Source organism: Capricornis sumatraensis, chromosome 15 (assembly GCF_032405125.1).
Source record: "Capricornis sumatraensis isolate serow.1 chromosome 15, serow.2, whole genome shotgun sequence".
NCBI lineage: Eukaryota > Metazoa > Chordata > Mammalia > Artiodactyla > Bovidae > Capricornis > Capricornis sumatraensis.
In genome coordinates, this window is record NC_091083.1 from 43,036,862 (window position 1) to 43,064,234 (window position 27,373).

Genomic DNA, 27,373 nt, shown 5'->3' on the forward strand with positions numbered 1-27,373 from the left:
GAGAGACAGAGGTCAAACACAATATGCTTATAATCATTATCATTACTAATTAGAAACAGAGAGATCCTGAGTTGTGTTAGGTCAGATGTGTTTCAAAGCAATTTTATGAAGTCACCTTAATTTTCTTATCATCAGGGTAAAATGAAGCTTTAAATATGTGGTACCTCCAGTGCCAACCTGATCAAATGGCTGCTTTTCATGGTTCTTGGCTCCAAAAAATTTAAAGATTACAGCAGGCCAACGAATGTTGGAGGAAAAATAAAGAATCACACTAGTGACATTTCTTCTGTTTTTAGAAAGAAGATCAGAAATGAGAGAAGGAGGTACTCAGGATTTGGGAAAATGACAAAAGGATTTCTAGCCACTGTCACTGGTGAGTTCAAGCACAACTCTGTTGAGGGTGCCCTTCCTATCCTCCCAATCAGACACAACGTCCCCTTCCCCTGACCTCCTGGGACACCATTTGTGCTTCTCCAGTGGCACCTGTCACGTTCTCTGATTTATCAGCATCATTTCCTCCGTGGTTGCTTCTGGCAGGTGCTTGGAGTGATGCCACTGCATCTTTTCAGCACCCTAACTTACATGCAACGGACTGCAGCAAACAGGGAAGGAGGAGGAGAGGGGAGGAGAACGAACCTGGGGAGAAATACCCCTGGAGAATGAGCATCTCATCACGGGTGCTGTTCTCAGCACAAACTTATGGGGCTTGATTATGAAAATCAACTCTTCCTAAGTTAGAAGTGGCACAAAATTATATAATATGAAAGTATGATATTTTATGACATAAGAAATGGTATAAAAGCACACTCTGCCTTCTTCAACCCAGACTGAAAAACATCCTTTTTCCCCTCTTGTGCCCAGCTGTTAAGACTTACCTCTTTGCCTGAAGTTGGATGCTGGGAAGGTTAACACGTTACACACTCAACTTAAAAAAGATACAAGCTCTGGTAGAGGGGGATGAGGCACTTGACAGCCCGGCTGGCATTGATGCAGGTGGCACAGATAAGGCTTGGCAGTAGCTTCCCACTCACTATTGCTCCATCAAACAGAGGCCCAAAAAACGGAACCTGTCAATGTAAAACAGAACAAAATCAGAAGAACACTTAGTATGAAAAAAAAAAAAACAAACCAGTAAAAGGTGAACCAAAGACATGAGAACAGCTGCTTGATACATCTCAAATCTGTCGGGACCACGCACACTGCCACCCACAGAGTGGGCGCTGGATGGAGGGGACCCAGGTCCAGGGGCTTTCGAATCAAGCCAAGCAGGGTTGTGCCACGAGGCTCCTCTCCCGCAAACTTATCAGCTAAAATTCTCATGACAGATTGTGACCATGTTCTTCTTTTCTTTCTTGAGCTGTCATTTATGGAAGCGATATTGCTCTTTCTGAGCATTTCTACCATGTGGATACACTCCAGAGCACACAGCCAGGCCTCATGGTACCCCCCAAGGCTGGCAACCTTCTGAAACCAGTTTTAGAATTAGCAATATTTTCACATGGATCCTGATGTATGTTGACTCTTAAAGGAGATGACACTGTCTCGGCTAACAACCACAAGGTCCTCCTTCTTGAACCTTCTTCCCTCCATTTCAGAGACATCACATTATTCACATTCCCTTCTAATTCTTTAACAGAGACTTGGCTTTCCTTCACAACTGTGCCACCCAGGGTTTTGGTGCCTGTCTTTTTTTGGATTTCTTTTTCTTTCACTTTTTTTCCCCTCTATTTGAATTTCTATGGAGACTGTCAGCTCCATGAAGTCAAGAATAGAGTCTTCCTTATAACTCCTATATTTATTCTTATCACTTACTTACTCATTTGTTCAAAAAACATTTATTATCTGACAGATACTGTCCTATTGATTTGGGACACAGCAGTGAATATAAAGAAAAAAATTCCTGATTTCATTGAGCTTAGAACTTATTGGAGTTTTTGGAGAAAAAAACAGTATAAAGACATCAAATATGTAATATGTTAAGCATTAAAGTGGGCTTCCCAGGTGGCACTAGTGGAAAAGAACCCACCTGCCAATGCAGGAGATGTAAGAGACGGGTTCGATCCCCAGGTCAGGAAGATCCCCTGGAAGGTATGGCAACCCACTTCAATATTCTTGCCTACAGAATCCCATGGACAGAGGAGCCCTCCAGGGGCAAAGAGTCAGACATGACTGAAGCAACTCAGCACGCACACACAGGTAGTAAAGTGCTAAGGTGAAGCAGAAGGCAGGGAAGAGCAATAGGACTCTTTAGGGGAGAGTCCTTCAGTTAGAGGTCACATGGCCAGGGGGCTGAAGCCGAGGGCTGGACCGAGGGAGGGAGGGCTGACTTCCACTGTATGAGGACAGCTGATAGGACAGCATTCCAGGCAGAGCAGCAGCACACACGATGCCCTGGGTAGGGGCAGAATCGGTGTGTTTCAGCAACAGTGAGGAAGCCTCAGTCTGGCCGGAGCTGACCTAACTTGGAGATGATCTTTGCAAATGAAGTGATCAGGAACTTAAATGCCCAAGTCAGACAGGGTGGGATACATGTTTGCATACTCGGGGTGGGGGCAGGGATAAAGCATTACAAAAAGATGGGGGTAAAGGGGGGCCCTGTGAAGAGTAATGGCAACCATGATCACAGTCTCTGTGAAAGGAACTTTGTTAAGTTACAAAATAATGTTAGAGTAAGACGTCAGGATGGGTAAGGCAATGGCAACCCACTCTAGTACTCTTGCCTGGAAAATCCCATGGACAGAGGAGCCTGGTAGGCTGCAGTCCGTGGGGTCACAAAGAGTCGGACACAACTGAGCGACTTCACTTTCACTCTTCACTTTCATGCATTGGAGAAGGAAATGGCAACCCACTCCAGTGTTCTTGCCTGGAGAATCCCAGGGATGGGGGAGCCTGGTGGGCTGCCTGTCTATGGGTCGCACAGAGTTGGACATGACTGAAGCAACTTAGCGGCAGCAGCAGCAAGACGTCACGAAGAAAAGACAGGAGAGGAAAGCTTCTACACATGGGGGAAAGGGCATGTGGGGAAACATCAGGGATCGGGGACCAGCAAGATTTGGTTTTCCATGACACTCCCCCCGAGAAGCTGACTTGTTACCCTGAGGTCAGAACTGCCTCGGCACTGATGGACGGGACCGTCCCTGGAGACTTACCACTACAAACACCACTGGCTTCACCCTGAATCCTGCCTACAAACCAAGGAGAACGGACGTATTTGAGGGCATTTCATGAATACCCATCCCCCAAGTAAACCTAGAACTATCAAGAAAACAATGAGAGGATCAAGTGCCAGACTGGAAATAACCAAGAGCCAAAATGAGAGGCCAAAAGGGAAAGCAGGGACCTTTGTGGTTATTCATAGGACTGTAGGCTCCAGGGATGCTGGTGCAGATAGGCCGGGCCCTCTCGGGGGCATCTGCATGTGAGCAAGGGCTTCCCTTACTAAACCTGTGTGCCACAACTACTGAGAAAGAGCTCTAGAGCCCGTGCTCTACAACAAGAGAAACCACTGCAGTGAGAGGCCTGAATACCATAACTAGAGAACAGCCCTCACTCACTGCAACTAGAGAAAGCCCGTTTGCAGCAACGAAGACCCAGTGCAATCAATCAATAAATATAAAAATAAAAGATTTCATTTGTTCCTCTCTAAAGCTCTTTCTTTCTAAACTAGATCTGTGTTTCTGATCCATATCATTTTGCTTCTTTTTTGATGAATTTATTGCAGCATTTCTTATAAGGCAGGTCTACTGGTTACAAACTGCCTGACTTTGATTTGTCTGAGAAAGTATTTCTTCTTTCACTTTTGAAGAATACGGAATTCTATCTTGGTGGGTGTTTTTTTTTAACACTTGAAATATTTTACTCCACGTGCTTCTAACTTGCATGATTTCTGGCTAGAAGTTCAATGTAATTCCTAGGCTGGAGCCTCTAGACTTATTTTTGTCCTCTGGCTTCTTTTAAGATCTTCGTGTTATTTTCGATTTTTGTCTCTCTGCGCTGCTTTAACAAAGTACCGTAGACTGCTGCTGCTGCTAAGTAGCTTCAGTCGTGTCCGACTCTGTGTGACCCCATAGACAGGCAGCCCACCAGGCTCCCCCGTCCCTGGGATTCTCCAGGCAAGAACACTGGAATGGGTGGCCCATTCCTTCTCCAACCATAGACGGGGTGGCCTATAAACAATAGAAATCTATTCCTCACAATTCTGGAGGCTGGAAAGTCTGAATCGGATGGCTAATAGATGGATGGCTGTCTTGTCTCTGTGTCCTCACATGCAAGAAGGGGTAAGGAAGCTCTCGGGTCCTCTTCCAAAAGGCCACCAATACCACTCCCGAGGGCCCCTCTCTTATGACCTAATCACCTTTACCCCTACCCCTAAATATCATTACACTAGTGGTTAGATTTCAAAACATGAATTCTGGGGTGTGAGGGACACAAACATTCTGTCTACAACATGTAGTCTGAACGTGACACATCTGGGTGTCATGCTTCGTACTTATCCTCCTTGGTGCTATCTGTGCTTCCTGGATCTGTGGTTTGGTATCTGTCTTCAATTTGGAAAATTTTCACATATTGTAAGTGAAGGGAAAGTCACTCAGCCGTGTTCGACTCTTTGTGATCCCCAGGACTGTAGCCCACCAGGCTTCTCTGTCCCATGGAATTCTCTAAGCAAGAATACTGGAGTGGGTTGCCATTCCCTTCTCCAGGGGATCTTTCCAACCCAGGGATCAAACCCAGGTCTTCTGCATTGCAGACAGAGTCTTTACTAACTGAGCCACTAAAATACATGTAATATAAAAATGTATTTAAGTTACCATTTCCAATATTTCTTCTGTCCTTTCTCTTTCTCTTCTGGTATTCCCACAAGGTGTATATTATTACCCTTCGTAACTGGGGCTTTCCAGGTGGCTCAGTGGTAAAGAGTCTGCCTGCCAATGCAGGAGACACAAGAGATGCGGGATTGATCCCTAGATTGGGAAGATCCCCTGGAACAGCAAAAGGCAACTCACTCCAGTATTCTTGCCTAGAAAATTCCGTGGACAGAGGAGCCTGGTGGGCTACAGTCCATGGAGTCACAAAGAATTGGACACGACTGAGCGACTAGGCATGCATGCACCCTTTTTAATTATCCTGCAGATCTTGAACACTGTTCAGTTTTTGTGATCCTTTCCCCCCTTGGCATTTCAGTTTTGATATTTCTACTAACATATTTTCAAGCTCTCAGTTCCTTTCTTCACTCATTCCATTCACTGATTAAGCCATTAAAGACAGTCTTCATTTCTGCAACTGTGCTTTTGATTTCTACCATTTCCTTCTAATTCTTTCCTGGAGTTTGCATCTCTCTGTTTCCATTACTCATCTCTTCTTGCATGTTGTCCATCTTTAGAGCCTTTAGCACATTCTTTTAAATTCCTGATCTGATCATTTCAAAATCTTTGCCTTATCTGAATCTGCTTTTGATGCTTGGTCTGTCTCTTCAAACTGTGGGTTTTTTGTGTTTTTTTTTTGCCTTTTAGGAGGCCTTGTGATTTTTTTTTGTTGAGACTGATTACATGATATGCCAGATAAAAGAAACTGAAATAAATAGACCATTAGTATAAGACTTGATGTTTGTCTGGCTAGTAGTTAGCCAGTGTTTATGACTGATGTGGTTATGGTTTGCTGAAGCCATAGATGAAGGCATCAGACTCTAAAACTTGCTCAGATGCCTCTGTTTTTGACTTCCCTATTGTGTCTGGGTTTCCCTAGAGATTTTGCGGATAAGGTCTCAGATGTGCAGCTCTTTTGGATGCTTCCCATTACTATACAAAAGCCCAGCTGATGTTGTGATGAGGTGCGGGGGAGAAGTGTTCTATGGATCTGTCATAAGGTCCCAGCCCTAACCTGAAAAAGAATCCAGTAATCAGTGAGATGGATCTATAATTTAAAAAAAAAAATCATGAAGCTAACTAAACAATAACAATCCAACCACAACAAACAATCAACTAATGAACTTCAAGTACAGCACAGAAAGTACACATCTAGTCCTGGGGGCAGTGGGCCTGTGTCCTGCTCACGGACAGGTTCTCTACGCTCCTAGCATCCTGGCCTGCCTTGCCCAGATTTAGCTGAGGGCACATGCAACCACACGCAGGAGCTTCAGCGGGCACATGGGTGCATGCTGAGCAGTCAGAGAAGAAGGCCCTTCCTGTGGAAGTCAACTGGGGCAGAGGATGAAAACTGCCCACTTTCTGACACACAGCAGGCTCTTCCAGTGGCTGCTCACACATTTACACAGGCTGACTCTCGCCAAAGGAGGAGGGGAAGACAAAGGTGGGAAGATGTAAATATCAAAGACCAGCTGGAAAAAGGGAAAACAATGCAACTTTTGGGGAAGATCAATTGAGAGGGAATTCTTAATAGCTAAATTGTTGTGAAAGATGAAACAGGAGCTAGGAGTTAATAATAGGCCATAGATTTTTTTTTCCATCTGTACTGAAGCTTATCTTATAAATAAGTAAATGTTCCTTATTATTCTTTGGCAGCAGTTTTTGGGTGACTCAGACAGTCTTTCAAAACTGGACAAAAGGAATAATATAGATCCCTTCTATCCAGGGAATTCCTCTAATTAGGAGTGGCAATGAACTAGAGAAGAAATGATTTTGATGTAACATCTGCAAATGACAGCTGCCTTTTCACAAAGTTCCCAATGTCATTCCTCCACCTAAAAACCTCCCAACAACAATAATAATAAATTACCAAACCAAAACATATTGCAGTTATCCATTTAATAACATATTTAGTGAATTCTAGTTGTTCAGTATCTTTATCTTTTCAAAACAAATAATTCTTTACATATTCAAAACTAAGCAACTCACCTTCCTTGAGATAGTCCCCAAAGTATTTGAAAATGTATGACTTAATCTCAAAAAGGACATTTGGCTGGGGTTGAGATAAATGTTTAAGAAATATTTGAAATATTGAAACTGTACATTTGAAACAAGAAGAAATTTACACAACCATGTTATAGTCAAACACATCCCCTTTACAATAAAGTCACCCTAGGAAAAGATTTCCTTCCAAAAATGGGTGCCAGCACTAGTTACTCAGGATCTCACTTGTGCAAATGCTCCTGTGGCTTCTGGTGCAGGGGCCCTAACCAGCAGCCCGAGTATATAGCTTGCTCCCAGTGAAGGTCCTGGGTTAGCTGTTTTCCTGGACACACACACACACACACACACACACAATAGCTGCTGAGCCTGCAGGAGAGCCACAAGCTACAACAGCAGCCTCAGGGCAACTTAGAGAAAGGATGGGCATCTACAAACAGGAGGCTCCAACAAGGCCCTCTCCTCTTAAAGGGGTGCTTAGAATCCATGGAAGATGGATGCTCCGCAACCTCAGTGTTAGAGCTGAGGAAGCTAAGGTCCAAAGATGCTGAGAGACTTGCCCAGGACGCCCTTGCTGCGGAAGCACAAGGCCTGTAACTTTGGGGTCCCAGCTCCCATCCTGTTACCCACTCCTGCCTGTGCTTCTCAGAAACGATTGAATCATCCTGTTTTTGTCCCAGGCCCGTATCTACCAGGGCCAAGTAAGGAGATCCTGGAGAACACCAACGTGGTTTGCAAAAATGGACAATCTGTTTGGGGTGACATAAAGGACCCTTCCTCAAAGCCTCCTCTTGTTCTAAACTGCTCCTGGTCAAGGCTGCTTCGGCCCATCTATCCTTTGGTCAGACAGTCACCAGCCAATCACTAAGGTCCCTGAAGAGAAACATAGCAAAAATGCTAAAACGTACCTTAACAAATTCATACAAGCAAATGAACACCCATATTGTTCTGAGTTCCACTGTTGTTTCCAGTCACCGGAAGAAACAAAGTAACACGGGTACCCCCTTGCTGCACAGAGGTTTTATGAACCACTGTCCTGCAGGATGAATTGTGTGTTTTAACAAACCCTGTAAATCTTACATTCTGCCCGGGTGTATGTCTTCCCTGACCACCAACTTAGGAAAAAAAAAAAAAAACACCACAAGTCCGGTAATAGCATATTTCTTTTCTGTGACTAAAGAGGCGATGTCCACAGTATGGGAAAACCTGAGCAAACTATTTGGCCAACCCAATATGTTGCTAAGCACACTGATTTTTTGGTAAATTTATATGTTTTAAAGTTGGATGAAAAGCTCGAGAAGGGAGCAGACCCTCTTAGATCCCTGCCTCCAGTGAGCATAGCTACGCTCCTGCAACCTACTGTTTTGTAGAGGCTGTATTATGAAGGCAAGGCGGCTTCTGCCAGGCACATAATTTGTATATTTAAGGGAGGTGTATGGATGAAAAAGCGAAATATGTTCAATTTCAAAGGCCTTGGAAGCAGCGCTGTCTGTGAGCTTGTATTACAAACAGCCCCGCGTTATTACACAGGCTACTAATGAGGCCCAGTGAATGAAAGTACAATTTGAATATGCATGACTCTGTCCAGTGAGCAGGACTTTTGTGTACTGATGAGATTTTTTTTTTCCTTTTTCTTTTTCCCTCCTAAAAAAAACAAAAAGGATTAAAATTATTCTTAGGGAAGTATGGCTATCCGGAGGCCAGTATAGCATACTCAGAACACAGTCACACCAAGTTCAGATGAAAGATACAAGTCCTCCACAGATGCTCTGATGTGGTCCTTGTGGAAAGTTGTACACATCCTTGTCCTTCAGAGAAGGATCGTTCTTAACTTTGAGCAGCTGCGTCGTGACAGTTTCTTAGCAAAAATATTGATTTTGGTGGCAATCCCTAAAAGTGGGCAAGGTTAAATAAACCTTTCAAGCACAAAGCCTCCCCTTCCGTGGTAAGGCATGCTGGTTAAAAGACTGAGGAATGGGTAAATTATTGCACCAAATGGCTGAGAATTAATCTCTGCTGACTAGCTGTAATCTAACGAGGCGTCTGTGTCCCCGGGAGCCCGCAGAGCGTCCCTGGCGGTATGTGTAGTGTGTCGGGCCTGCCTGACACCCTTTGTCCCCGCTCCCAGGCGGCCTTTCCCCTCATTGTCCGTAATATCCTCATGCATCTGGGACACGTGGAATGCATTCATACTAACAGACTTACCATTGTTTTCTCTCAGAAGCTTTGTTGAGCAAAGACTGCATCGTGGTTACTGATAATTATATTGCTTAATTAATCAAGACAAAAAAAATTTGCAAATCATTGCCCGGTTGCCAAGCAGGGAGATAAAAAATGACAACAATACAAGCTGAAGCAATATAACAAAAGTAACAGCTATCTGATCAGAAATTCTTATATAATGAAGCTATTAATGCTAAATCGGTTAATGTTAACATTGCTCCAGGTGTCTCTACTTAGATGCAAACAAAAAGGCTAACATTATGGATATAAAAGGCCAAATGTTGCCATGGATTCTGTAACCTGATAGAGAGGACAGCCTTTTCATTTGATTAGGGAATGCAATTTAAATACCAGGGACCGAAGCCAAACAAACAGACTTTCCCTCCACAAGCCTCTCGCATTCACCCTGAGGTCAGTGGTTGGCGAACAAAAGGTCAGCCACACTTGCCCTGGAAATGTCTGGATTAATTTTATTACATTGTAATGGTTTGTCCTTTAAATGTGGGGATAGCAGTAAATTTCCAGTTGGCCATTATTCTCTTCTTTCCTTTAGGCCTTTTGAACTGAAATATTAAGAAAGCGATTTGCTCGATTCATCTTGTCAGAATTTATGGCCAAATTTATAAAACTTACATATTTTTTAAAAGAAATTTTAAAAGGTATGATAATATTTGTTTTCATGCACTATCATACCTTTTAAAAATCACTTTGACACGATAAAGTGAACTGAAATACCTTTTATAGTCTTAATTTGCTATAAAAATAAAGGTGACATTTTTAAGACATTAAATGACATTTTAGAGGGCCAAGTTGAAAATGAACTAATAGAGCCAGTTAATCCATACTAAATATTAAAGAAACACATTTGCCAGTGTGGAAAGCCACAGGATACTAAATTTATCAGTTGTCTAATATTAAAATTTTCAGTTTAATTTTTTAAATTAATATCCTTGGACACATGCAAATGTTATTAGCAGTAAGAGCCATTTTCTTATACAAAATTGAACACTTCACACACACAGAGACTTGGACCAAAGATCACACAAATATTTAATATGAAAAACTTTTGGCATCTTCACTCCTTGAAAAGAAAAGAGGGTTCTCTTTATGTCAGGCTCTTCACCAGCCAGAGTGGGGACTTTTCTGAGTTTAGGAGTTGTCCCACAGTCATTATTTATTCTATTTTCATGGTAGCAACTATAACAAAAAACAATAATAGCAATAATAATAAAATCTATTATTATTATCATCATTATCAACCCTTAAATAGCTTTTTCCTCTGGACCAGGCACTGATTTAAACACCTTTCATTTCTTAGCTCATTTAATCTTCACAGCTTGAACACTTTTAGGTTATAAATCCCAGGAAAGTTTTGCCTCTTATTTTTAAAGCTGAAAAAGAGTATATTTAGAAGAGTAACTTTTAGCTCCTGCAGGAGGACAATATGGAACGGAAATGAAGGTTGTATTTAGTATTAAGCCGAGGCACGTGTCATTCTCTTGAGAAAGAGAGACAATACACTGAAGGTTTACTGAAAAGACTAAAAAGCCCACCTTGGATTAATAATTCCAAAACAAAATCAAGTCACCGTACAAAGCGCTGTTAAATCACCACTAAAGGCATCACAAGGGCGGAATCAGAAGCCAATATAGGTCCTGTGCTCAGGACCCCGAATGGTTTTGGCCGTTCCCATGATGGATACCCAGCTGAACCGATCGGGTGGGAAGACGCATTCATCTTTAGAGCCCCGACATAGACTGAGCCTCAGGGGGGCCCGGCTCTTTGGGACTTTTCCAAGATCCTTCAGGACTGACCCCTGTTAGCAGCGGCAGAGGCAAGGCTGGAACCTCTACCCACAGTCACCCATAAAATGCTGGATGTGACATGGGGCTCATTCAGATCTTATTATTATTAATCAAGATGCCCCAGACTTTCAATCATTTCTTTATATTACAAAGTCTTAAACATGAAAAGCATTTAAAAAACCATACATGTTTTTACAATGTAATTTTCAAAGAATCTCAGCAATAAAATACAGAATTCTGTGCTCCTGATGAAAGAGTGTTTGAAAAACCCCAATTCATATTTAATTCCTATACAGCACACGTAATTCATTTATGTGTCAAGTGGCCCCTTTAACATATCGATTAACACTGTTTTTCAGTAACAGGGAATCATATGGTAAACCACTGTACAAGCCACAAGAAGAATGCGGTGGAAACATACCTCGGGTTTCTTGGTTATCGCGATAAAGAACATGTGATTCTTCATGGGGTAGATGATGATTGAAACGTCTCCGAAGGCGGTGGGGATGATCCCGCTGCGGTAGTCCCTGGAGTGCTCGGACCAGACGATGTGGACTTCGTCATTCCCCAAGTGACGGAGCTGCAACGGCAAATTGGCTCCTTATTAATCAGAGTGATCACAGCACTTTATGAAGGGTCGTGGCTTACAAATTGAATTATTATACTCAGAGGCAAAAATAATTCACCACCGAAAAAGGCTACACCACTGATGCCTTCTATGAAGATTTTTTAAAAAGCACAAGTGCACAAAAAACAAAACACACAGCTCGCCTTCCATGAAACACACTGGAACCAAGAAAGGCACGTAAGCATTGCAGGTACATGTGGCTGGATGGGGACAGGACCTTTTCCAGGATTTGTTAAAATTTTTATTTTATTCCTGCAGCAAAGCCTGATGCTTTATGTGGCTGAGTGTGGTTCTACACAATGGACAGTATGAGTCTTTTATTCCATATTACAATAGAGCTTCATAAGGCTCTTAATTCAATGATGATTAAGAAAAAATGATGCATATAAGAGAACAGAAGCCATTATAACACAATTGTTACCAAATGTATAAAAACCAATTTAGGACAAACCTTTAAGAAAATGTATATATAATATTACCTTTGTCTAAGAAACTAGGGGTGCTGCTGCTGCTGCTAAGTTGCTTCAGTCGTGTCCGACTCTCTGCAACCCCATAGACAGCAGCCCACCAGGCTCCCGCGTCCCTGGGATTCTCTGGGCAAGAACACTGGAGTGGGTTGCCATTTCCTTCTCCAATATCTAGGGTTACTTAAATTTAATAAGAAACTAATATGAAGCACCAGTACCTAGCTTTGAAAGAGTGCCTTACTGCAGAGAAAAGTCTGTTCACACATACATTTTATTCTATCTTTCCACTAACACTCTGAGATCACCTTTATGTAGTCCAACAAGGGGGCGAGGGGGCTCAGGAAGGCGAGCGCCACTCCCCCCCCACCACAGGTGCAGAAGCAGCGTGGAAGCTGGGCGGGGGCTTCCAATCCACGCACCCCCACTGCCCATGGCCATCTAGGCTGCGCCCCAGGGCAATAGCTCTGTGACAGCGCAACTCCCCTAGCCCTCCCATTTTTACACGAGAGGCCATGCAGTCCAAAGCTGATGAGTCAGAGACTCCTGGCCTTTCTGAGGAGGGCTTCTGGTGCCTCCACGGAAGGGACCCTCTGAGCATCCATCAGGGCACAGCGTGGTCCAATGCAAGAACACCCTCCCCGGAGTTCCTGCACAGTGACTGTGCGTCTGGGGCTGGAAGAGTGCAAGTGAGCTCCTGGGGGGCAGCCCTGGCTGTTTGAGTCAAGAAAACTCGATCATAAAAGCTAAAATGCTGGCTGAAATTGAAGTCCTAAACCCATAGGGACTGGCTGCTGAGATCCTAGGATGCCTACTGAGAATGTGAATCCTAGCCCCCGCACACCTGCCTATGCCCGTGACACAGCCTGCCTTGCTTGTGAACTTATTTAACAGGTGAGCCCTGAGAAGAACCAAAGTCAGAGGCTCTTAATAAAATAGAGATGTCGTGTAAAATCAAGCATTTTGTCTTACAGTATAAAAAAGGATGTCCTCAAATACCATGTTTTTAAAACATGTTACTATAAATGCAATTTCTTTATAGACTCTCTGACCACAAGGGGAAAACCCGAGGTCACCCCAGTAGGCCTCCCTTCTCTTCACGAGGTCATAAGGGAGACTGGTTTCCTGTAATGCCTGCTTCTTCCTCCCTCTGTCATACCTCTGGGGACCACTGTACCTTTGCACCTACAGTGAGGTGAGGTTCCAGCTTGGGTGGCCCCCACGTGAGGTACTTGATTCAGCTGCATCTGAATCTGGTCTCTGGGACACACACTTTACTGTGAGTGTTGAACACGAGGTGTGATGGGTGTGGAAAAATTCAATGACATCCACAACTTGCTAAATGTAAAATAACCCAGCACGTAAGTTTTTCCTTCTCCTTCTCTCTTGCATATAAAGACTAGAAGGGTAGCAGGCAAAAGTTGAGGCTGCTCCCTTATGTAAACAGTTTTAAAAAAAGACCCTGGGTTTTCATAGTAACTCTAGGCATCTCTCTACTTCTAGATAGCCATTTTCCTTTCTTTTTTCCTTTCAATTAAACACGCAAGGAGTTCATGACACACTCCTAAAATTTACCCTTTTGGAGTCAAAACGTAGCAGTGGCTCACCAGTGGCATAATAAAGGTATGTTTTTGAGGGAAATCAGAGTGATTTCAGATGGAAACTTTGGGAGGAATTTAGAACAGGAGAAGGTAACTGAGGGCAGGGGCTGCCCGGAGGCACACATCTGCCCTGCTCACTCCATAGAGAGAGACAACTTTCTGGGTAGTTTTGTGCCCTTCACTGCAGGGTTGGCACACGCTTCTGAACGGGACCAACACATCCACTGAACAGCCTTCCTGCATGGTCGTCCCACCAAAGGTCAGCACCCCTAGAACCTGCGACAGCTCCCTGTCCAGACTCGTGAGTCGCAAGGCATCAGCTCTGAGGTGATACAGTGAGGACTGAAATTTTTGCAGTTAACCTCCCTTTTCTAAATTAGGTAACTTGATCACATAACCCATGGAAGTCTCCTGGAACTTCCCTGACAGTCCAGTGGTGAAGCCTCCCCCTTTCCAGTGCAGGAGGTGCAGGTTTGTTCCCTGATTGGGAAACTAAGATCCTAAATACCCCACGGCCAAAAAAAAAACAAAAAACCCAAAAACAGATGCAATATTGTGACAAATAAAGACTTTAAAAATGGTCTACATTTTAAAAAAAAAAAAAAAGGATTTTTTCCCAATTCTGTTTACAACTGTATCCTCAGGATGGACCAAGAAGGATGAGATCACAGGACCAGGTCCACACTTCTGGTGTGGTGACACCTCAAGTGGTCAGGACACAAGGTTCACCGTCTGAAAGCTGCCTTCACTGTCATTTGCCTCAGACCTCCGCACAGCCATAGGTTAATTCGCCAACGTGCAGAATTTAGAGCTGAGGCTGTGGAACTGGTTGCAGATACATCGGGCATGGAGAGCAAGGATGCACCCTCTTCCAGCCATGACCAGAACATGGGAAGCAAGTGCAAGTAAGAGTCACCCAGCCAGACTGTCAACCATATCAGAACACCCAGGAGTACCCCCAGAAGCTTCAAAGCGCCACTCTGTCTAAAGGGGCTTTCATTACAGAGACGTCACTATGTGAGTTTTGGAGAATCCCAATGATGGGCCCTCCAGGGAGAAACTTGAGCCCACGAGTCAAGTTGATGGGAGTGGTGTGTCGTCTGCACGAGCCATCCTTCACGCCAGCTACTGCTTCAACTGCACAAGAGGCTCGACAAATGCTTGGGTCCTGAGCCTTCAGAAATCAGTGCTTGTCTTGCCACTTCTCACCCTGACAGGGCTGTGCAGACCCTCTGCCGGGGGCTCCTCTGCCCTCTGCTGCCAGGCGGCGCCCACTGCTGACACTGGCCCTGGTACACACCTAATGGGCTGACCTCCTTTCCCGACTAATTGCATTACATCGCCAGCTGGCTCCAGAAGGAGTCGTCTGTTTGATTGAAGAATTCCTGCTCCTCAGTGGGCCCGGCTGCTACTTTTACTAAGTAACAGGCAGCCCTGACATCCCCATTGTTCAGCCGACAGTGTGCCCATCCTAAAATCTAAGTTTTATTTGTAAATTAACCAGGAAACTTCCTGCCAGAGCAGTGCTGCCTGGAGACTGATAATGTGGGCCTTTCATCCCCTCCACTCGTCCTGTATCACTGCCAATTTGTTTTTTATGCGCTGGCCAGCCTCGGGCTATAAAAGCCTTGTAAGACATAAGTGCAATTATAGTCCTGGAGTCAAATGAATTGGACAAATCCAATAGCACAGCTCTGTCCCCACTCTGCAAACCCCTACAGCAGTTAGATTAGCTGTGAAAAATCTAATCGGGCTGGAGCTAACGAATTTCTGCGGTGAAGGATCAAGAGTTCAGTATGGGGTTGCCACCAGATTGCAGGGTTGAAAAAGTGGCCCCGTGACGGGGGCAGAGGAGAGCATGAATCACTTTAGAATTCTGCAGCTCATTTTTAAGCTGTTAGGGACAATCCAGTCGGAATGAGACGAGGAACTGTGGGGCCGCTGTTCTCGTGACTGATTTCTGGTTGAGCTGTGAGACGTCCTGATAGAGAGAGTTTGTCACTAACAATGCTAAATCTTGGAGCAGCCAAAGGGATCAGCTGTATTTGCCTGATTACAGTAGGGAACCTTACAGCCCAGCCAAGCCTCAGAACAGGATTTATAACAGGGTGTTTTTATCAAGAAAACGCTGTCTTTTCTCAAAAAAAAAAAGACAATCCTACTTAGGAAATAATTCTTTTAAAAGTTTAAAATATAAAGCGATCTTGTAACAAAACAATTTTCAGTCATAAATAAGAAAATCATAGACTATGGTGACGGACTTGCAGAGTAGCAGCGATTTACATGGTAATAAAAAAAATGATGTGTGGGTCTTGCCTGAGGCTTCCCAGGTAACTCAGTGGTAAAGAATCTGCCTGCCAAGCAGGGGATGTGGGTTCGATCCCTGGGTCAGGAAGATCCCCTGGAGGAGGGCATGGCAACCCATTCCAGTATTCCTGCCTGGAGAATCCCATGGACAGAGGAGCCTGGTGGGCTATGGTCCATGGGGTTGTAGAGTCGGACCAGACTTAGCTACTGAGCATGCCTGAGAATCTTGCCTAGGGTCTGGGTAATCTGAGATCACATCTCTGTGGGCAGGGTCCCCTCCACTAAGAACACCACCACCACCAAAACCTAAGATGTGGAGGCAGCTCCCTAGGCCCTGAGGAGCCAGTATGTGGCCACTGAAGGAGAGTCAGTCATGCTCTGCACATCGAGACCCCTGGTCACTGTGGGAGGAGTCTGATCATACCCTGATCTGACCACTGAGGTCCCCTGTGAGAGGAGTCTGATCATGCCCTAACCTTACCACTGAGGCCCCATGAGCACAGCCACCTACTGTGTATGTGGTCTGGATGGCCATGGCTGCAGTGATGAAAGAGCAAAACCACAGAGAGAAGAGATGAGGCAGGTACAGGGAAGCCCGCAGGCCAGTATCAATCACCCACCTAACGGGCCAGAAAGAAGAGTCAATCCAACCAGTGGGCAAGGATGAGGGCTGCCGGGTACCAGCTTGGTGCTCAGCAATTTTGCAGGCATTGCCCACCCACTGCCCAGCAACCCTGGGACATGAAATGTTTTTAATCCCATTTAATAGATGGGAAAACTGAGGGAACTGGCTGATGAAGGAAATGATAACACACTTGGAACCCTGGCTTATAGACACCCCCCTGCCACCTGATACAACATCGAACTGCCAGTCTTAGCTTCAGAATGGTCTGCTTTCCACCCTCCAGGGGCTGCCTCAGTTCCTAGGATCCTTGTTGGAAGAGAGGGCTGTCAAGAGGGGGTTCCGGGCTCAGTCCCTGGCACCAGAATCTGAGGCCCAGCACAGACATAGGTTAGATTTCTAGGCTTCCTCCCCAGAGTAAAACATCCTCTTCTCTTAGGGGTCCCCTCACTTCCTGCTGGTCAGCTGAGGTGTTCAGCCTGAAGGTTAGAATGCATGGGAGGCCCTGGAATGCTGACTCCCAGGTGGAGGATGGAGGTCTCCTCTGAACTCGAGAGAAAACTGCCCGCAGGCCCCGTGCTGATGGAGAACAGGAGTTGGGGCTGTGGGCAGCAGCCCACCTGCGCTAGCCGTTTTGCAGATGGTCGGCCAAGTGACCCCCTTTGGCAGCCCCGGGGGGCGCCAGCCTTCTCCAACACCAGCCGTAGAGGGTCCTTACGTCAGATGACCTTGGCCAGCCCGAGAGGTCAACAGCATAACTTTCTCTCAGTTAATAGTCACGGGAGAGAAGATCCAAAGTTAACAACATCGAAGACGCTTCCTTCATCTTCATCCCAGGATTTAAGACTTATACGACTGACCGATTATCCTGTTATCTTTATCTAGTTTGTGCCAAGCAGGATATTTCAGATTAATGACAATGGTAGCTTGAGGAGAGTGACCCTAGGGCTGTGTCCAGAGGAAGCCAGTCCCCATGTGTGTGGCACATCATGGACTTTGCTCTGTCCCAGGACAGCCAAGCGTGGTCCCCAAGGAGGCTCCTTACCTTTTTGGTGAGCGAGTCGTCTGAGTCTGACGGCATCCGAGTTGAGACGTGGAAGATGACTTCCACGGTCGAGGTAGCGTAGTAGGGGGCGGTCTGGCCCGTGCTGCCATTGCGCTGAAGCCCGCCCATGAACCCACAGTGGGTTGACAGGTCCACCTGATGCAGGTCACAAGGGAAAAGAGTGAGGACAAAACAGGAGCTGCTCTTATTCACTAAGCGGGAATGTGTTAATTTTTTTTTAATCCAGGTATTTTCATTTTTATAACTTTCTGCTTATGAACAATTGTAATACAAAGTTAGATTAAATTAAATATTAAATAAACGTGAACTCAATAGTCTGTAATGACCTATATGGGAAAAGAATCTAAAAAGAGTGGATATGTGTATGTGTGTGTACGTGCTGTCACTTCAGTCATGTCCAACTCTGCGACCCCATGGACTGTAGCCCTCCAGGCTCCTCTGTCCATGGGATTCTCCAGGCAACAATACTGGAGTGGGTTGCCATGTCCTTCTCCAGGAGATCTTCCCAACCCAGGGATCAAACCCGTGTCTCTTAAGTCGTCTGCACTGTCAGGCAGGTTCTTTACAACTAGCAGCACCTGAGAAGCCACTAATTCACTGTGCTGTACACCTGAAGCTAATACAACATTATGAATCAAGTATACGCCAATAAAATTTTTTTTTAAAGATAAAAAAATTAACAATGAAAGGGCTCCAAAATCCTACCTACTTTAAAAAAACCACTAGCAAAGGTTTGATGCATATTTCTTCAACTTTATTCCCCCTGACGCATAAATGTGTCTGTATGTAGATACATGCACAGAACTCCCTTGTTGATGGATTTGTGGCATTTCTGCTTTCTCCAACAGTCCTGGTGTGGTCAAACCAGAAGGAGCATTCAGAGCAGTCTTTCAGGTCAAAGGGTACAAATGTTCCCAAATTTAATAGCCACTCCTAAGCTGCCTTTCAAAAGGGTTGTTCAATTTATACAGCTGCCCAAAGTCTCTGACTCATAATTCTTTTTCAGGCTAAGGGATGAATGTTCTCTTCTTAGCCAGTACTTAGATTATCTTTCAATATTTTGTTTTTACTTTTCATAAACTATTCCTTCAGTAAAGCACCTGTAACACAACTGAAAAAAAAAATAAACAGAAGAATTTCTTCTGCGCCAAAGACAATCAATATATGCACTGAATTAATCTTCTAGTCTTAAAATGCTAGTTAAGAAATGCTTAGTTTAGAAATGTGAGTTAAATACGACATATATTCCATGACAAATATGAAATCATTTTATTAGTAAGAAGAACAATTTACTGAAAGCGTAATAACTATTTCAGACTAAAATCTTCTTGACGAGAAAGTACATGGTCGTGACCTCGATGTGCTCTTATCCTGTCTTCCTCTCCTTATCAGTCCCTCTGCTAAATGCTCAGCTCTCAGAGGTAAGTCTCACTTAGGCACCCAGAGAGCTCCCCACAGCACAGATGACCAAGAAACCAAAACAAAAGTAATGAAAAGTAAGAAAATTATTTCAGATATGTTAATTTCTATTTTATATTCTGGATTCTTTTAGAATATGTTCTGGAGATGTATATGTGTATGAGTGTGTGTGTATAAATGTATGGATATCTTTCCATCAGAATATCATTTAGCCAAGAAGAAACAAAATTTTAAAATATCAACCATCCTGGGGTCTACCTGAAGGAAACAAGTTGGTAGCAAAACCATCACAGCCACTGTCAAGTCAACTTTTGACTTCATCCAACTCTTCATTTTTCACCCATAAGTCACTGATTTCTTCTCCAATTTCCATACAGGGACCAAAGTCATTGCTTCCCTGCCCATGTCTGTCTTCTCTTACTACACACTGTCTACAGTTGGGAGAGCCAATCTGACTATTCAATTCACATAAAAAACAAATGAAACAATATTAAGAGGTAAGTTAAGGGGGAACAAAAGTTTATGTATAAAGTATGAAAAAAGACTACCACAAGAGGTCAAATTCTATACACCCTTCAACTCCAGAACTTTACCCACACTATATATGAATGTAAAATCACATACCATCAACATCTAGCTTACATACATCCTTAGATAGGGCTGATGGGCAAACATCTCTTAGATGAAATTAATTACCTCCCATCCAAGTCCAGCAACAAAGTCTTCATACGCTTGGCTTCCCCTTTCATTGGAAAGGATCGAACACTTGTCTTCTTGACCTTCGGCAATGTAAAACACTGCGATTTTGTGCGTTTCACGGCTGTGAATTTTTAGGTTGGAAGGAATTAGAATTCTTATGCATAAAGTTTGGTTTTATTGCTGCCACATACACATCTGCTATACAGCTGACGTTTACCAAGAACTTACAAGGGATCAGGCACTGTTCCAAGAAGGCTCAGCACACGCTCTCATCTATCCTCGCAGGTGCCCTAAGAAGACAGGTCTCGTCACCACCTCCTCGTAGAGACAGCTGAAAGGAGGCACAGCACGTGACACCGCAAACGGGAGGCCAGGAGCTGAGGCAGGGCAGTCTGGCTCCTGAGACCACCTCTTAGATGTGTGATGTGTGAACAGCATGTAAGGGCACATGGTTTGACAAACTCTCTCTAGCTTTGGTAAAAAAAAGAAAATACCAAGCCTTTCAGAGAGATATCACTGGTGGACAGATCCATGTGACCGTGCACATTTCACTTCCCACACCTTTAGATAAGGAAACCAGGGAGCTCCTTAACTGGGACTGTAACGCAGGCCAAGACTACTTGAGAAATGAAAACTACTTCTTCGAAGCAGGACACATTTAGGTACCATCTTTGTGAAGGACTGTACCCACCCTGGGCTCTGACTGATCTGAGGGTGCCTGGGAGGTTGGACAGCTGTCCAGGGAAATTTCTTGGGAAGTATAAACTGTTTGTCCACATTCTGCATGATGGATTTGGGACACTCTGTTGTTGAATCAGGTAAATGCAACTCTCTGAAGAAAGGAGTCCTGGGTCAACTTTTGTGTGTCTGATATGGTCTTTGGCATGCAGAATTTGCTCAGCTAAATCTCTGTTGAATTGACCTGAGAAACAATGATATATTGGAATATGTCGATAGCCATTTCTATTAATATAAATTATACACTGGAGTACAGTGTCAAGGTCACTAGATCTACAACAAGTGATGTGTGCACAGTTTAGACAGGTGATGACATCACTCTCACTGGAATAGAGCTTTAACCAAGAACCACAGCTCCATCACCCAAGACGTGGATTCCAGTCTCTATGTTTTAGATTTTGGATTACCATTTCCAGAGCAGTTCCACTTTTCTCCTGATTTCTACCATATACTCTGGAAAAAACTACTAAGCATTTAAGCAACATGGAAATGTTTCTGTTGTCTAATCATTTAATACCTCAAAATTACAACCTGATTAGACTCAACGGTGATAGAATCTGGGCTCCGTATTTTAACACATTCTTCAATATCTCCTTCTGGATATGTGCTAAGTCACTTTAGTTGTGTCCGACTTTTTGTGACCCATGAGACTCTGATGGACTGTAGCCCATCAAACTCCTCTGTCCATGGGATTCTCCAGGCCAGAATACCAGAGTGGGTTGCCATGCCCTCCTCCAAGGGATCTTCCTGACCCAGGGATTTGTCTTGATAGCTTACTCCTCCGGCTTCCCCCACAGTTTACATTTAATGCCTATACTTAGAGGAAAATTTAGAAAATATAGAAAGGAAAGAGAAGAATTTTTAAAAACCCACTCATGTTCTTTGCTTATATGCTGAAATCACAATGGTTACTATCTCAGCATTTTTGCCTACAAAATGAGACGCCATCAGTTTGTGTTTTGCCACTGTTTTTTCACTTAAAATATTTGTGAACACTTTAAAAAAAATTGTGTAAAATATGCTTAACATAAAAATCATCATTTACACCATCTCAGAGTGTGAACACTTTTATACCATATGCTTGTGTAACAAAGTTATTAATAATGATTGTGGAATATTCCATTCCATTATGTTACTATTCCATATCCCAAATCCTTGCTATTGGACATCTGGGTTATATCCATTTGAAAGGGGTTTTCACATCATCTTTGATAGTTCTTAAATTCATAGATGTGGAACTATGATCACTGCCTACTTTTAAGGCTTTTGAAATGAACTGTCATGCTGTCAGCGGGGGAGGTGGGTGTCCTGAAGACCCTGATGGAGCCTTGCTCTGTCATGTTCATGGGGGTGCCGCTCTTCAGAGAATGGATGTGGGGGGTGGGGAGGGGATTCTGTGCTGATGGATGCTAGTGGGCAGTGCTCCAGCAGAGACCTTGGAAAGCTTGCCCTCAAGCACCTGGGGCCCAAACTTGTGACATCATTTCCTCCTGAACTACAGGCAGGGTTGGCCAGCAAGCAGTCTGGACTCAGACAAGTTGATTCTAAGATCTGTAATCATGTAGGGGCTTGGATGGTAAGGGAGGTCATAAAACGAACTAAAAGACAGTCTCTTTCAACAAATGGAGACCAAAGGAGAGTCAGTCCATTTCTCTGCAGCTCCATCTACATACTGATAAGTCCTCAGCATTTAATTTTTCTCTATTCTATACACTGGATGTACAAAAAACAATCTCAGGTTTATCTGAAATGTTTTTGTTTGTTCTCCTTAAAGTCCAAGCTTTTTCCTTTGTAGTTGCTTACGGGTCATGGGTCCTTATCAGCTCCTTGTGGAGCAGAGAGATGCCGGGTGACTGCGTGACGGATGGAGGTGTGAGCCCAGGTGACCTTTAGCTGTAAACACTCATCAAATTTCACAGCTTCCAAAATGTTAGCACCGCAGAGAGCCTGGGAGGATGCAGACGCTGTGTCTGGCCTTATTAGAGCCAGGCTTTTGAAATGATAATTAGCAACATCAACAGCACTTCATGTCCAGGAGCGGCAGGACCAGTGCACAGAGGAGCAGGTAGTCCAGAGCACATGGACAGAAAATCAACTGTTTCCTCTTCCTCACTAGAATCCGTGTTTTTTTTTTTTTTTCCTTATGAGGACTAGACCAGAACAGCTTGGTTTCCTTGTGTTGTCACATTAAAAAGCCAAAAAAACATGACTGTTACTTTTACTTTATCTTTTGCGGGGGAGAGGCACTAATATTGAAAGGGGGAGCGTTCTTTAATGTGTGCCTATGTTCATTATACTATTTACATCTTTGCCAGCTTCACAGCATACAGAGCCTAGTTGCGAGGTGGTCTCTACTTTTCTTGCGTGTATGCTCAGTTGTGTCCAACTCTTTGAGACGCCAAGGACTGTAGCCCACCAGGCTCCTCTGACCATGGGATTCTCCAGGCAACAATACTGGGGTGGGCTGCCATGCCCTCCTCCAGGGCATCTTCCTGACCCAGGGATCGAATCCATGTCTCATGTCTCTAGCATTGGCAGGTGGGTTCTTTACCACTAGCGCCATCTGGGAAGCCATACTTTTCCTAGGAATGGGTTAAGCAGAAACCCTGACTTGACAGCAGGGAGATAAATTGATATCAGAAATTAAGAGAAACATCCTGATAGGAAGTTGAGGGACAAGATAAGTTCTTATTTGCTAACTGACTGATACACGGGATCTCAAAGCTAAAGAACCCCCCAGCTTATTTCTGTTCTTTTAAAGAACCCAGAAAACATCCTTACTGTAAAATAAGTGGATACCTTTTTAAATGTCAAGAACAGTCCCCCAGGGAGCTATTTCCATTGTACCTCATGCAATAAAGTATATTAACTTAATGTGGTCCACTGGTGAAGGGCATGGCAAACCACTTCAGTATTCTTGCCTTGAGAACCCCATGAACGGTATGAAAAGGCAAAATGATAGGATACTGAAAGAGGAACTCCCCAGGTCGGTAGGTGCCTAATATGCTACTGGATATCAGTGGAGAAATAACTCCAGAAAGAATGAAGGGATGGACCCAAAGCAAAAGACTCACTGGAAAAGACCCTGATGCTGGGAGGGATTGGGGGCAGGAGGAGAAGGGGACGACAGAGGATGAGATGGCGGGATGGCATCACCGACTCTATGGATATGAGTTTGAGTGAACTCCGGGAGTTGATGATGAACAGGGAGGCCTGGCGTGCTGCAATTCATGGGGTTGCAAAGAGTCAGACACGACTGAGCGACTGAACTGAACTGAACACTCAACAAACTAGCCACAATCACAAGACACCAATGTCGTCACTCAATAGGAAGGAGCATGGAATAACTCAACCTACACTGCAAAAGATGAGTCTGGAACCCAAGTGACTGCTCATTTCCTACTGGATGGTGGGAGGAAGGGGGCAGTGAATCCCTGAGCCCCTTCAGGAAACACTCCCCACCCCCGCCCCCACCCCAGAATTCCCTTGCTCTGGAGAAAACACAGCACAACGACAATTGGGAAACGACGTGGGTGGGGAAGGATAGTCTGAGGAACAACAAATGCATGTTTTTCTCTCTAAGAAGATGCCCAGTGATGCTTCTGAAGGGAATACAATAGGAACAGAAGCTGTTTTTATTTTTAAGTGAGTTTTAAAACACTCAAGATTAAAGAAGCAGTTTATTGAAGACTTCCAAGCACCTGTTATGCACCCAGCATGACACTGGCCCCAGGCTGAGATGTTTTCGGAAGCCCTTGTTTCCCCAGATCAAACACGGGTCAGAGCTCATCTTCAGAATTGCTTCTAAAATCATTCAGAAGAGAGGTCCACTGAGATCTGACCTGCTTTGGAGAACGAGGCTCAGGGTCAGGGAGCCCCTGATTACAGCACCCAGGTTTTAACCTAGCCCATGGGATCCAAACCACACTGAAGCTTGATGTGGACTGGTGCCTGCCCCTCAGCAGAACCAGAGGCTCTGCAGAAACATGACGAGAACCAGCGTCCACTGGCTGAAAGGTTCTTAACCAAGGGCAGAGATTAGAGGACTATTTCTTCATGTAGTAAACATGTAAGTTTACTCCTCAGGATAAAACTACCAAAGGTATAAACTGCCAGGTCCCTGCAGGGGTGTCACTCCTGCCACCTTATCTGGCACCCCTCCCCGCCAGTACACACAAAGACAGACAGGAACAAGGAGGTTTGATACACTTTCACTTACCACTGTCGGGAGTCCAGATTTTTTAGCTCTCTCAACAATTTTGAATTTTTCTTCAACAGATGGAAGTTCTTCCTATATAGATGAAGGGTTAAGAGAAAAGTCATGTAATCACAGATCAATTTTGCCCTTCCCAATCAATGTATAAACCTACTGATTCAGTCACCCATCTATCCATCCACCCCTCCACGACCACTCCATTCACCAAAGATTTATAGCCGAAACCTAGAGAAGGAACTTCATTCTGAAGATGTTCAAAGGCGTCACAACTGCACTTGCCTCCCGTGACTGTCTGGGGATGCTGGCTGGCTGTGGTCACTGAGTGTGTGCCTGATGTGTGTGCCTATCCGGCTATCAGCACTCTTACCTCTGCCATGAGACTCTTCCCATGTCTGCAGCTCAAACCCCCCCCATCTGCAGTCTCCTCCACTGCCCCTCACTTCCCGATGGACTGGCTGTCCTTCCTGAGGTCCTGAGTCCCACTGTCTTTTATCAGAGTCATAACAAGTCTTCCTCCCTCACCAGAGCTAGGGAGAAACTGTGGCTTATTCGTCTCTGTAATCCACTGGCATCTTTCATGAAGGCAGAAGCAACAATGGGCAGAGTAGTAATTAAAACACACACACACAGAGTAAATGCTTGATACCCCTTAAAATATACAACAGATGTTTGGAATTTAATCTGTGCATCAGTAGAGCACAATTAGTTTTGTTTTTAGTTTTAATTTAGGGTCTTCCCTGGTAGCTCAGCTGGTAAAGAAATGTGCCTGCAACGCAGGAGACACTGGTTCAATACCTGGGTTGGGAATATCTGTTGGAGAAAGGATAGGCTACCCACTGCAGTATTCTGGCCTGGAGAATTCCATGGACTGTATAGTACATGAGGTTACAAAGCATCGGACATGACTTTTTAGCAGCAGAAAATAAGCTACGTGTGTGTGCTAAGTTGCTTCAGTCATATCTGACTCTTTGTAACCCTATGGCCTGTAACCCACCAGGCTCCTCTATCCAAGGGATTCTCCAAGCGAGAATACTGGAGTGGGTAGGCATGCTCTCCTCCAGCTATTAATACTGAAACAGAGAAAAATCTCCATTTTCTGTTCTCTTTTTCTCAAACCCTAAACTGAGAAGAACAGTCGCACACACACAAAACAAGACAACTGAAGGTCTAGAGAGGGTTGTTACCTTCTGTCCCAAGAATTCATTCCCAAGTCATCGAGCAGCAGCCTACAGAAGTAGAAGGCTCCCCGGGGCTCCACAGGGGACGGCGGCTCCTGGCTGGCGACCCTCATGGCCACATCCGAGTTGCACCTCTGGATATACTCGTCTTCCTGTGTGCTCTGGCGCAGCAGGACCTTGGTGATCTCCTTCTCCTGGTCCCAGTTCATGCCACAGGGGGGTGGGGAAGGTTCATTCAGACGGAGCTGGGACGGCAAAAGGCATTCGGGACTCGTGTGGCCAAGGTTTTCAAGTAATTTGTCGAGGACATCCTCTCCCTCCTCAGTCTGAGAAGGAGCCCTTTGAGGTCTAGGGGTTGGGGGTCGCCAGCCCGAGATGAGGAATGAGGGGCTTCTGCCCTTGGGGGCTAAGTGGCCTTCCAGGGGTCCGTAGAGCACCTTCCCATCCCACGAGTACTTCCCTGAGATGTCCCTCACGATCACTCGCACGTCTGAGGGGGCGCCCGCTGGCGACCCACTGGCAGGACCCGTCGCAGGCGTCTGTAGGTAGGAGATGAGGGTGCTGTCGTTGAACACAAACAGCTGCAGGCTGGGGCTCCTGAACACGTCTGGGGAGAGCTCTGTGGCGTCGGCGTGCGCATTGTCGTGGTGCTCACCCACCAGGCTGTGCAGCACGGCGGGGCCCCCGCAGAGCGGGAAGTGGCCCAGGTGGTTGACCAGGTGCGCCATCACCATGCGCGCGGTCAGCGGGATCAGCCCCAGGCTCCTTCTCCTCCTCTCTGCTGACAGTGAGATGGGGACACGGGGACACAGCGGAGAAGGAAAGTGAGAAGGGGCCACCACCGGACCGCGACCCATCCCCAGCAAGGAGGAAGCTTTTTTTTTTTTTTTTTAAGTTTGGGGATTATTTTTTTCCACCTGTTTTTCTTCTTTGGACATTCATTCTATTTGAATTTACAAGCACAATTTAAATAGATGGCTAAAAGAACCAATTTATAGGAAGGTCTCATTCTGAAAGGGACATTTAAAAATGTTCAGGTACAGCTACAAACCAGAGACAGACCCTTTAGCACTGACGGCTCTAAGAGCTCGGGGAGGTAGACATCTGCCCTTGGAGAGCAGGGCAGCTTGGAGGGCTGGGGACGAGGGCTGGGGGGGTGGCCTCGCTCCCTTTGTTGGGTAAACAGAGACACCGATAAGGGGATGAATCAAGCCTGGGATGGCCTACATATATTTGAAGCAATTTGCTTTAGGATTATTGTGACTATTTATGTTTTGTTGCTAGGGCATTTTAAATATTTAACAGAATCTGATATATTAATAATTCATGGAATTACTTAGAAAGCTTTCACTGAATTTGTAGTTGATTAAATGCCCAGGAGCAACTAATTTATAAAATGTTTAAGACTTCAGATGTATAGAAGGACTTTGACAATAGCAATCAAAGGGGCTGTGTGAAATGCTTGCGATATGATGGGGAAGCAGGTAAAATCCACAAGTAAGGGCTGAAACGATTACTGAAGCCTCAAAGCAGTTACAGAAATC

General features: G+C 44.8%; 1 protein-coding gene across 1 annotated transcript in view; it reads right to left on the reverse strand.

The window, feature by feature from the left end:
- Positions 1 to 27,373, reverse strand: part of RALGAPA2 (Ral GTPase activating protein catalytic subunit alpha 2) — a 252,419-nt gene that overhangs the window by 57,819 nt on the left and 167,227 nt on the right. The window contains exons 32-37 of the mRNA XM_068986760.1: positions 25,836 to 26,607; positions 24,655 to 24,726; positions 19,695 to 19,818; positions 17,559 to 17,714; positions 11,313 to 11,471; positions 940 to 1,067 (exon numbers count right to left, since the gene is read on the reverse strand). Of these exons, the coding sequence (XP_068842861.1) occupies positions 940 to 1,067; positions 11,313 to 11,471; positions 17,559 to 17,714; positions 19,695 to 19,818; positions 24,655 to 24,726; positions 25,836 to 26,607 (1,411 nt within the window). The remainder of the gene's footprint in view (positions 1 to 939; positions 1,068 to 11,312; positions 11,472 to 17,558; positions 17,715 to 19,694; positions 19,819 to 24,654; positions 24,727 to 25,835; positions 26,608 to 27,373) is intronic.